Genomic DNA, 12,438 nt, shown 5'->3' on the forward strand with positions numbered 1-12,438 from the left:
TTTCGTTAATTTATTCATAAGACTGTGATTATATGAAATTTTGTTTCCACGACATATACTTAGTTATCAGGTGTCCATTCAATTTTAATTGACAATATGAGATTCCTGTGGTTACCCTGAGTACAGATTGCCTTGGGCTCCGCAGGGTTTGTGGGAAGAAAAGCTTGGACAAGTTTTCATTAAGCTCTGAATCAGGCAGTTGGAAAAAAGGAGAATAAAACCAGCTGAAAAGGGGGACAAGTTGTTAGTGTTGCCTTCTGTGCTTAGAAGGAGAGGCATCCCCCCAACCTCCCCCCCCCCAGACAAGAGCTGCTCTCAGGCCAAGAATTCCAAACTCGCAGAGGAACCTGTCCCTTGCACAAAAGTTGTTTTAACATGATGCAGAATTGTCACAGTAATTAGTGCAATCTATGCTTACTGACTGGCGGTTTTCACAAAAAGGACAGGGGCCAAAGGGTACAAATTCATCTTGCCTTTTCCTTGATTCACTTGAGATGAACTGCTCCTGAGTGTGTTTGGGGGGCTGTGTGCCTGTGGGGCAGGTCTTCAGTGGCTCAGCGTTCATCATCTTTTCTTGTTTTTGGGAGTGTGGTTCATTACTCTGCTTTGACAGGTCAAGAAATATTTTTTGGGAGCCCACCTGTTTTGCGCCCCCTTTTAACTTTGATTAATATTACGTTTGGGGGCAAGCAGTCTCATAATATATATAGGCAGTGTTTTTGTTTGTTTATTTGGAATAGGTGAAGTGATCTCAGAACCCACTGTATCCTAAAATGGGGAGTTACAGCCTTATCCCGTCAGCGATATGGATTTAGACTGTTTTTTTAAAAATTTGATTACTACTGTGTTGGGTTTATTTTGAGTTGGTTCTAAAGTCCTTATGTAAATTTCTTTTTTTTTTCCTTCTTTTCTTTTTGTGAAAACCTGTATGGACTGAATAATTTTTCTTGCAGGGAGGAGGATACAAAACCATTGGGTCTGAAACTCTCTTGCAGGCTGGGTTACACTCTGCTCTATGAGAGTGTTCTGGTAATAGTAATCATTTAACAATGGGAATAGCAATAGTTTATTATAATACAGATCCATGTTTGGAAATGCAGCTGATTTGCCTGTTGCTACGCTGGGAACGGGCAGCGATTTCCTAGGACCACCTGACTCGTCCTCATTTGTTCGGGTATCGAGAATTAAAATGCATTTTTAGTTTTGTTGAGATCCTTTAGTCATTGTCGCATTGTTTATAAAATGGATCAGCAGATGGTGTTTATTTTCCCAATAGATAGGATCCCAAGATTAACAACTGTGATTTAGGAGAAGAATTATTTGATGGGGAGTCTTGGTATTCCTTTCTCGTGGGGATCCCCACTTCTTTGACCGAGGGTCTGCAGGGCTTCAGAGGGCAAGGCCTGGGAGAGACTTGAGCATTCTGCTCTAGAGGGTCTGGGTGAACCAGGGATGTACATTCCCCCCAGGGACCACTGAATAGGTGGTCTTGAGCAAACTTGGTGGCTCTTGGCAGCGGCTGGCTCCCTCTTTGGGGAAGTGTGGATTCCTAGAGTTCGGGCTACCAAGCTGTCCTGTGACAGATAGCTTAGTCATTGTGAAAGAATGTATAAGGCATCGGGTGGCCCCTGAATTCTGCCTGACACATTTGTTTTCCCCAAAATAGAATTGTGTTTGAGAGCAAGAGCCCAGTTATTAGACCCTTGGGGGGCTTGTACCTGTCGCAGTCTCCTGGCTTCTCATAATCCTTTCTCTCACAACCTCTTCCTCTCACCTACATGTCGCAATTCTGACGACTTTTAGCAGCTCATAGTTAATTTTTCTGCAGCATCCTGCTGAGCACACTGGCTTCCTTTACGTCTTAATGGGCGTCCGTGTTTCCTTTCCGTGTCATTGATTTCTCACTCCTGGCCCTCTCCCCCCCTCCCTTTTTGCTTATTGAATAGACGTTTTCTTTTTTTTTAAACTTTACCTTAGATGATTATGATCATCTTATTCATAGCCACAAATAAAAATACACAGGTCTTGATTGAATGCCAAGGCTGCAGTTCAATCTGGGAAGGTTTGTCTGCTATTCATAAACTGCTTAAGATGTTTTCTTGTAGTTTGTGACATAAGCAGAACGCTTTGATTTGGTTTCTTTCTACAGCTCCATTTTCAGTCCGGGAGCACACATTACTCTGCGTACAAAACGATTGAACACCAGATTGCAATTCAGGTAGGAAATGCAAGAGATCCTGAAGCTTGAATTGTCAATATGTAGGTCTCTTGTATCTTTTATTCTCTGCCCCTTCCCCCAGCCCAGATGATAATGGTAATGATGATGATGATGGTGGTGATGATGATGGTGGTGATGCTGATGATGGTGGCAATGATGATGGTGGTGATGATGTTGGTGGTGGTGGTTGATTCATTGGGGGAGGTGGGAAGCAAAGAGAAAACAAGAGCAGAAGAAATCCTGCTGAAATGGTTTAAAGATAGGGAAGGACAGAGAAGCCTGTGTTTTTTGTTAAGAATTTCTTTTTTTTTTTTAAGATTTTATTTTTTTCCTTTTTCTCCCCAAAGCCCCCCAGTACATAGTTGTATATTCTTCGTTGTGAGTCCTTCTGGATGTGGCATGTGGGACGCTGCCTCAGCGTGGTCTGATGAGCAGTGCCATGTCCGCGCCCAGGATTCGAACCAACGAAACACTGGGCCGCCTGCAGCGGAGCGCGAGAACTTAATCACTCAGCCAGGGGCCAGCCCCAAGAATTTCATGATCAGGCATAAACGGCACACAGACCCCAGCCTGGCTACTGTTTTCTTCTTACAGGGGTCTTAAATTGGGAGTAAAATGAGGCGACAGAATGTGAACAAGAAGAATTAAGGAGGGGGGGAGATGGGAGAGGAGGCTGTGGGGAAGCCAGAGAGTTATTTCTGGTGGATCAAACTCATGTTGAGTGGTGCTAAGAATATCACTTTTGAGCTGATTGTCCTGAAATGTTGATTTCTCTTGGACCTGTTGATATATGCAACCTGGATCCCAGCTTCTGCTGAGGGTCTTGTTTCCTGCTTACGTCGTGCTGCCATTCTCTTAAATCCAAAGGCTAATTAAACAAATCAGGGACTAATATAGACTCAGAGCTGAACTGATGCCAACAGAATGCAATCGTGGAGGGAGAGCAGACTAATACGATTTTCGTCTGTCTGCCTGGCCTTGCCTAGCCTTTCCAGGATGGATGTACCTCGTGGTGTCACTAATGATACTGAAACTTCTTGAGTCTTCTGGTTTAACCCTTTGAAGGGAGACTTTTGAAACCGGTGGTTGTGTTCAAGTCTGCCTCTTGGGTCTTCTCGTCTTGGGAGTGGCTGTTGGTTGGTTAGACCATTGCTCCCTTACTTGTAGTTACCCCTTGCAGACGACGTGTGTATGTGTATGTGGTCTCATGGAACCCCAGCCACATCGCATCTTTGTAGCTCTGCTGTGTCCACTCTGCATCTTCCTGGATAAGACTTTGAATAGCCCTTATCCCCAGGTAAATGGTGAATTATTCCACCAGTGGAAAGTATGACTCAGCAGACAGTTTTATTTGGTGGATCCCTGATACCTGATATTTTTGTGCTCATATCAAGGCCACCGTCACTTTTTAAAAAAAATATTTTGATTACGTCTGCAGCTGAGCTTTGTGTTTTAGGGGAAAGTGCAACTCTTGATCAGTCCCTCCATCCCCAGATATTTTCAGGCCTGGTTCTTTAACTGATGCTGCAGTTGTCCTTGCTGGCACATTTCCTGGTGGACCCTTCTTCCATTTGATTGACAGCATGGTGAACCTTGCTCCCAGAGTATGGTTTAGACTCAGGGCTTGGTTAGAGAACAAGCCCAAACTCTGACTCTGCGTGAATGGATGGATGAACAGATAGTGTCCTGAGGCCTACTACAGTCCGTGGAGTGCTGGAAAATCCTGTTGCCTGGGGTGTGGGAATTGTTGAGGTTGAGTAGCATGGTGATCCCTATCTTGGTGTGGAAAGGCTGGCTGGGGCCATGTCACTGGGAGACCAGCCGAGACCAGACCAGCTGTTGCGTCTTTACACCCGTTGCTGAAGCGTCCCTTGTTAGGCCGAGCAGTTCGTCTTTCTCCAAACCACCTGGCACGGTGCAGGCCATGTGAAGCTCTTTCTCAGGAGGAAGATGGAGTAAATTACAGAGCTCATTGTTTGGAGGACTGAAACTATTACTATTTCTCCATGAACAGGTAGTATTGTTCTCCCCTGCTTCTATTTGCTAAGGCTTGATGCCCATGTGGGCAAACAGAGAGACATTTTATTAGAGACCCAACACCGGCATGCTTTCAGTGTTCATTCTCTCCCAATCTCTGCTAGACCAGGACAAGGCCAAGCCAAGTGGCAGCTAGCTGTAATTTTAGTTTGATCATCAAAGGATAAATGGCAAAAAAACAAAACAAAAGAAGCAAAGGGAAAAAAGAGGAAGCCTCAGACACAATAAAATTGTTCCCAAAGCACATGGCGGCTCAGCAGCGATGTGGGGGTTCGAGGAAAGGGTGGCCCTGCTTTGGTGTGGAGTGGAGCAGGCATTTTCCCTTCGCTGCAGTCTGCAATTTAAGGCTTAAATGCAGCGTGATTGGTGGGGCAGAATTTTCTTCCCTGGAAACTTAAAACTGTTTAACCTTAATAAATACTGTATTTCAATATGAGCTGAGCTTGTTGCTCTCCTAAGCTACATCCTAAAATAACCTCGTAGTATGACACCGTGCATCACATGAGATTCTTACCCCTTTCCCTCCCATCCCTCCTGTAATCTCAGGACTTGGCCAAGTGCACCATTTGTATGAATGGCCTCTGGGTGGTTCTGTAGACATTGCCATGTTCTTGTAAAAGGTTTGGACACAGTATCAATTGCTGTTGAGATCTTCCCCACTTTTCACAACCTCCTAACTCTTCACAGTTTTGAAAAGACAGGAGTACATAGTGGCCAATTCTCCCTACATGCTTAACACAAATAGAATTGGAATGAAAATTAAAAGGCATAGTTAGACATAGTTATTTAACTCCCTTGACTTTTAAGGCGTTTCATTGAAATACAATGTAAATACAGTGCAATACACAGGGCTTTAGTGGAGAGGTGGATGAACTTTTTATATTTGCGAGCATCCATGAAATCATCACCCAAATGAATATATAGAATGGGGTTCGGACACTTTTCCTGTAAAAGGCCAGATAGTAAATATTTTAGGCTTTGTGGGCCATATGATCTCAATGGCAACTACTCAACTTTGCTGTTGTGGTGCGAAAGCAGCCCAGAATAATACCTAAAGGAGTAAGTGTGGCTGTGTCTCAATAAAACTTTATGTATATAATCAGACAGTGGCTGGATTTGGCCCACAGGCTGTAGTTTGCTGGCCCCTGATAAAGAGTATAGAAATTCTCCAGAAGTCTTGCATTTTCCCTTCTCTTCCTGGTCCTACAGCTTCCCCCACTTCCAACAAAAATTCTCACCATGGATTAGTTTTATCTATCACTATGGATTATTTTTGCCTTTTTTTTTTAGCTTCTTAGAAATTGGATTGTACAGAATATACTGTTTCATGTCTGGCCTCACTCAGCGTTATGTCTGTGAGTTTCATCCCTGTTACTGTGTGTAGCAATATTTGCTCTTTTTTATCGCTACATAGTATTCCACGTAGGAATATTAGAATATTGCCCAATGCGTGTTCTTTCTGTGTTACTGGATATTTGGATTGCTTCCAATTTTCTGCTGCTATGAATAAGGCCCTAATAACAGTCTCACCCACATCTTTTGGAGGAGGGTATGTTTCCATTTTTCCTGTTCATATGCAGGAGTGGGCTTGGAGAGGCATAGGGCAATAGGTGTGTTTAGCTTTGCCTTGATCTTTTGAGAGATACTTGAACACTGGATTTCAAGTGTTGTCGCTGAAATGCGCTAGCATAGTGCATGTTGGGCATGTGAGTAAACCGTGGGGGCGGGGGGAGGAGGGGCAGTAAAATGATGTAGGTGTGATCGGAGGCCGATTGGCCTAGGCTCCTTCACACAGTGGTTGGCTTCAGGCCCCAGCTCCTAGGAACTCCTCCCACCGTGTCCATTAACCTGGGAAGAGGTTTTGCAGGGCTGCCCTGCAGGTGATTGTGGGTAAATGTTTAGGCATCTCTGTTGCCTCCCTGAAGAGAGCTCTTCCCACACTCCTCCACTCCTCATTATTCCAGCCCCAAGAGCAGTGCTGGAATCAAGGTCAAGACCCACAGAAGATGTTTCCCTTCATTTTCAGAAGGGTTACTTTAGAACCAATTAAGCCTTTGTTTTAAGAGTATTTTGGCCAAAGGTTGATGTTTTAACACCAAGTCAGATGTGATTTAGGAAAAAAAACTCCACGCACAGCAAAAACAAACTGTGTGGACCTTTCTTGGTTGTTTTCCTTTTAAGATGTGAAGTGCTTTGTGTGTGTGTGCACACGCTTGTGTGTGTGCGCAAAGACAACTAGGAGAGGATCCAGAAGAAATGGGCCATTTTATTTGTTTACACAGCTGAGCAGTGGAGACTCGGCAGTGTGTTTTGCTTTCCCCTCTTGCCCTCAGGCTTACAAGTTCCCATCTGAGTTTTACCAAAGCACACCCCTTCCTCTTGGTCTTCGAACTTGTCCGCCATGATTCAGTAAGGCCCCGTGGACCCTCCTTCAGGGCCTGGGTTCTTTCTGGAGTCAAGGAGAGTAGGTTGAAAACTGGAGAGCGTCCTGGCCCCCTATTGGTCCCTTATTCTTGGATGTGAATTGATGTTTTGTCTTGTCTGTGTCTTAAAATTGTTAAGATTCCTGAGGCGCTGTGGCTTGGAGTCCATCTCTTTGCCCAAGTGGACCCTTGGCCTTCCTGATAGAAATGGCCAGAGATTGGTGCCAGGGCATTTGGCTGGATGTCTGAGAGGGCTCCTGGCTTTACCCCACTTCACGTTTCTCCTGGGAGTCTCTTGTGTTCCAGGCCTGTCCTCTCAACACAAGTTCCCTGGCTTCTCAGTTCTCCTGAGGATTTGCTGTCTCGGTTGAGGAGCAAATCTGGGCTCATTGGAGGAACTTCCAGAAACAACTGCAGTTCTTGATGCAGTCGCTTCCTCATTCTTCCTTTAAGTCCATCCCTAGACCTGGCTGTGAGATTTCATGTCCACTTTCCACAAAGAATGAGTGTGTGTGTGTGTATGTGAGAGAGAGACACACACACACAGATGTCATTTCACTAGAGTAGTTTGACAAAGCCTGTGGACGCCAGTTAACTCATTCAGAAGGTTCGTTCATTTGCTGCAGTGGTGAGCTTTAATTGTCTAATTTAAGTCCACACTTCAGAGTGTTCACTCATTCATTCAGAAATCTTTATTGTGCATCTACTTTATTGTGCGCCAGGCCCCTGGGAGATTCATCAGTGAGAAAAGCAGACAGAATTCCTTGCTCTCACAGAGCCTGAATTCTGGTGATGTTTTAAACACTGCTTCTAAGCACCTCCCTCCCCTTGGTCTGACTGAGTAGGTTTTGGGTGCCTTTAGGACTTTGCATTTTTAAACGGGGGTGGGGGGGGCGGCATCTGATTTCCAGCCTACTAAAGTTTGAGAATTGCTGCCCTAGAATCTTCTGAAATCAGTCGATTGATCATTTTACTGGCTGCTCAGTCATTTTCACATACTGAATAAAAAGTGAGGGATGGTCAGGTACTCGATCAGGATAACTTTTTCTCATTTTGAGTGAGAAGCTACACTGCCTGAGGTTCCCATGAGCTTTTAAAAGGCCCTTCCTTCTCCACGGTTATGTGAAGAGAGCCAGATCCTTCTGCAAGGCTCAAGAAGAGGCGTGTCTTTGTTTATGAAAGAGTAGCTTGGACAACAATCTGCTTGGTCCTAGGGGTCAGAGGCAATAACAACAGTTGATAATAATAGCAGCTTATGCTTATTGAATTCTCCTCATGCATTGGGTCTGGTGGTGAGTGCTGCATGTGAATTATTTATTGATTCTTCATAACAACACAGGAGGAAACACAAAAGGTGTAGTTACTGTTATTGTCCCATTATCCCCATTTTGTAAAGGCGGAAATGGAGACTCAGATACCTGAGATATTTTGCCCAAGATCAAGGAATTAGGATTCAAACCTGGGCAGTCAGACTGGAGAGTGACTGTACCGGAGCCGGATGCTAACTACTGTCTGCTCAAAGTAATGCTCGGGAGGGTCCGGGGGCTTCCTGAAGCACTGGTGACCAACCAGCTCTCTGGGCTGCATACAAAGGAACGCCCTGGGAGCTACTCGGAGATGCAGAATCCTGGGTTTTACTCCTTGGAGACTTCCATTCCTTAGGACTGGGTCAGTGTTTCACAAACCTGAGCAAGCATCACCCGGAGGGTTTAAGATGCAGATCGGGCCCCACCCGCAGAGTTTCCTGTTCCGTACGTCGGTCCAGGCTGAGTCCCCACGCTGCCGCTTTAACAAGTCAGGTTATGTTGATGTCCTTTCTCTGGCGACAGCACTTGGAGAACCTCTGGACTAGGGCTGTGGTTCCCAACTCTGGCTGCACATTCCAGTGCGCTGGGGAGCATTAAAAACAATGCTCAGGACCATACTGCGCCCCAGCCCACCTGGATCGGGATCTCTGGGGTATGCGGCTTGGACGTCCCTGTTTCTAAAAAGCTTCCCAGGTGATTTTAATGTGCTCGCGGGGTTGAGGAACACCAGTCTAGGGGATCCTGGAATCTGCACCCCTTCCTCACTCTTTGGATGATGCTTATGCACGTAGTCTCCTTAGAGAACAACTGTTGTGAAGTCTGTCTATTTGTTTTTAGCTTGACTTCTTTCCTCGGGGGAGAAGAGTCTAGTTACTTTCAGAGTTCTCAAGGATGTCTGCTCAATGGTAGGAGTCTCTATTTTGCAAACATTTCATTAACAGGTCGTCAGCCATGGTCACTGTCCCCTGAGTTAGTCAGTACCAGAGAGAGAAAGTGGGAATCTGCTGTCTTGTGAAAGGGGCTACGGAACCCTGAAGTGGAGGGGCCTGGCAGTCTGGTCCTGCTCAGACTTCCAGGGCATGCCGCTAAAATGCAGATTTGGATTCAGAGTTCCAGGGCGGGGCCCGATATTCTGCATTTCTCACAGACTCCCAAGGGATGTTGATGCTCGGGGCCCCAGACCTCTCTTGGAGTGGAGCAAAGGTAGGGTCCATTTCAAAAGGCAAGGAAACTGAGCTGCGAAGAGGCGAGTTGGTTTGCCTGAGGTCCCACAACTTGGTGGAAAACAGGCCCAGCACAAGAATCCAGGAGTCCAGCTCGGCTTTGTGTCTGTCTTTCAAGAAGTTCTCGTCTTGTCTAAGCCAATAGCAGTTGCATTACATTGGCCAGATAAAATAAAACAACCTAGCTTTACCGTTGTTACTTATGTCATTTTTAAACTAAATGTGTTATAATTGTATCATTGTATTTGTATGAGTTGAGATATTTGCGTCTGTTCATTCTCCACCATGTTAAGGCACTTGGGGCCCAGCCTGCATGCTTTGTCAGAGAGCTGGTAAGGATGCAGAGAGGATGTCTGATGGTCCTTGACAAGAACAACCGGAAAGAATGAAAACAACTCTTCTCTCAGCCACATGCGTCCCCCTTATGGGCCACAGCGAGTAGGTATAGAGGTCTGATCGGTGGCAGTCAGCTGCTTGCATTTTCTTAGTAGCTCTATACCTTGCACTTTATACTATTTACTTTTTATTAAAGTCCCTGAGAATCATGAGGCCATTTAGCTAAGTGTAGAAATTTCTAAGTGGGTTCTGACTGACATTTGCAGGCTTATCAAGCTTAGCACTTAATTTGTTTCTGGAGTTTGGTTTGGTTGCATGGTATCAAATCCCGATCAGATAGATAAGTGGTGGCAAAATTTTTTTAGAACAGTCCTGAACCTTGAAATCTCAGCATACTCTTCAATTAAACAGAAACGGCAGCAGACCGTTATTCTGGAGGGTTCCACCAAAACCACTGGCTGGTTGGCAGTGTGTTTAATATTTAATGAATGATGCATTGAAATTTAAAAAATATGTAAAGCTTAAAAGTAGATACATGTACTATATCTCTCTCTATCTATAACATGTTATAAAAAGAAATGTTAGAATCAAACATTTGTGGACTCTTTGAAGCATCTTCATAAAACCCCAGTTTTTTAAGGGATATAACTGGGAAAACTGTCTGCTCAAGAGCTTCTCCACCAATCGGGGCCTGGACTGGAAATGAGCATGTCTTTGGTTGGTAGTGGAGGCTGGATGAGATAGGATGGCTTCATGCAACGTTTCTCAGTCTCAGCGCTCTGGACACTTTGGGTTGGATAGTTCTGTGTTGCACAGGGGCCTGTCCTGTGCATTGTTGAGAACCATCGTGGCTTGTACCCTATCCATGCCACTAGCATCCAACAAGAATGTCACAGCCAAAAATGTCTCTAGACCTTGCCAGATGTCCCCCGCAGATCCAACTTGCCCCCAGTTTGAGAACCCCTGGCACCCTGCTGCTGAGGCTGTAGTGACATTACTTTTGCATTTTACAGGGAGGAGGTGGGTGGTTCAGCTCATGTTTCTGGAGTCAGATAACCTGGGTTGGGGTCCTGGTTCTGCCAAGCCTCAGTTTCCTAACCTGTAAAGTGGGGATACTGGCAGTACCTGTTTCGAGAAGGTTGTTTGGAGATTAAATGAGATAATGGGTGTAATGAGGTGGGCAGTGCAGTGGCGATAGGAGTGTGCTTTTGATAAATGCAAGCTGCTGTTTTTACCACGGAGAGCTACCTGAAGTACTTGTTTGCAGATTTAGAATATGCCTTCTCCCAACATGCATTGTATATTTTTTATTTCCTGTCAAGAGCATCACATATGATAAATTTGATAACCTAGACTATCTTTGCTGGCTAACAAAGATTTATGACTCCTGTTGGTTGCTGTTTTCATTTCTCTTATGTCACTTAAAAATTCTGCCTAGTCCTTGTAACATTTGACTGGAATATAAGCTCTTCTGAGATGTGTCTTACTCATTCCTGTATCCCTTTATCTAGCACGGTGCAGGAATGCCCGGGATGTAGTAGGTTTACCACAAGGGATGTGACTGGGTTTAAATAATACATACTGTGGGCAGAAAGGGAACAGATTACATAAATGAGATTGGGGTGGATGTGTATTAGAGATGGCTTTTTGCATTTTTCTCATAACAGCCCCTTTCACAACAGGAGAGGCCAATAATAATTTTCTTGTTTTTGGGTAGTCAACCAAATAATGTGAGATAGACTTTCATCCCTTTTGTTAACTTGACGTTCTTCCCCAGGTGTCTTATATTTTGACTTCCGCTCTCCTTCAGTGTGTGAGTTTGGACCCTGTCTTAATGACTCTGGCATCGCGCAAACAATGGGGTAACCGTGGTTGGACTGGTTTATATTTATATGATTGTCTTCTAATTTTCAAAATGCTTGGAGGTTAGTTGGTTTTTAAAAGTAGTATTAGGGTCTTTTTTTCTTTTTTAAAATAAAAAGTAGTGTTAGCCATTGGATCGTAACGTTTTCGCAGACTTTGACAATTGTCATTAATTCCTGCAGGGGACTTCAGAAAAATGAAACATGTGTTTTCCTACTTGTGGATGGATGAGCCCACACAAGCGAATTCATTCCTTTCTATTCCCAAACCTTGCGCATCCCTGAATTTTGAGATTGAGATGAGGCACCAGGATAAATAGCTTTGGTTGAAAATCAGAAATTGTCCGAGGCTTGAAAATGGATGTGTGTGTGGTGGTAGCCCATGCTAGGGGGACTGGAGCATTGTTTTCACTGGCGCTTTGGTGAGGCTGCCCTGTGGGGAAGGTAGTCGTGTGTCAATAGTTTTTTAAGTTGATTCAGTAAGCATTGTTGATGATTGAAATTGAAGAATTGTGAAGACAATTCATCTTGAGGAACAGAGAGCATCGAGTTTGAGCCAGGCTGCTGGGAGCAGACAGTGACATACGGGCCGTCATCAAACTAATTGTTGTTTGAATTACCTGTTATGATCCGATGACAAATCTGCCTTGCTCCTGCCACTGGAGCAGAAAATGTAGCTTGAATTGGCGTGATGTTAGCAAGTGTAAACTGTACTTCAACAAGATGGATAAACCCAATTATGGGGCAGACCTGTAGAGAGAAAATCCATTTAAATCTCGTAATGTTAAGCAGAGCTGTGTTTAATTCATTTGGACCAATTTGGGAATGATGTATGAGTGTTGGTGAACATTAGTCGAAGGGGGGACCACTCGGGGGAAAGGGATGCGCCGATGCTGCGAGCCGCTCTGGGGAGGCAGCTGGGGTGTCGTCTCGGCAGCCTGCACTAATGGCGGGGAAAGGCAGAAATGACAAAACGATGTACTCACTGCCGTGGGGAGAGCAGCGCTGTGCAAATGAACCAATAAGGAAGAC

The 12,438-nt window shown here is 44.8% G+C and overlaps 1 protein-coding gene across 33 annotated transcripts in view; it reads left to right on the forward strand.

The window, feature by feature from the left end:
* Positions 1–12,438, forward strand: part of TCF7L2 (transcription factor 7 like 2) — a 194,524-nt gene that overhangs the window by 11,059 nt on the left and 171,027 nt on the right. For 18 of the 33 annotated variants that reach the window (XM_046653550.1, XM_046653542.1, XM_046653548.1 and 15 more), the window contains exon 4: positions 2,150–2,218. The exons of the other annotated variants lie outside the window; for them this stretch is intronic. In XM_046653550.1, the coding sequence (XP_046509506.1) occupies positions 2,150–2,218 (69 nt within the window). The remainder of the gene's footprint in view (positions 1–2,149; positions 2,219–12,438) is intronic. 33 annotated transcript variants of the gene reach the window in all.

The sequence above is a fragment of the Equus quagga genome, chromosome 2 (genome assembly GCF_021613505.1).
Source record: "Equus quagga isolate Etosha38 chromosome 2, UCLA_HA_Equagga_1.0, whole genome shotgun sequence".
Lineage (NCBI taxonomy): Eukaryota > Metazoa > Chordata > Mammalia > Perissodactyla > Equidae > Equus > Equus quagga.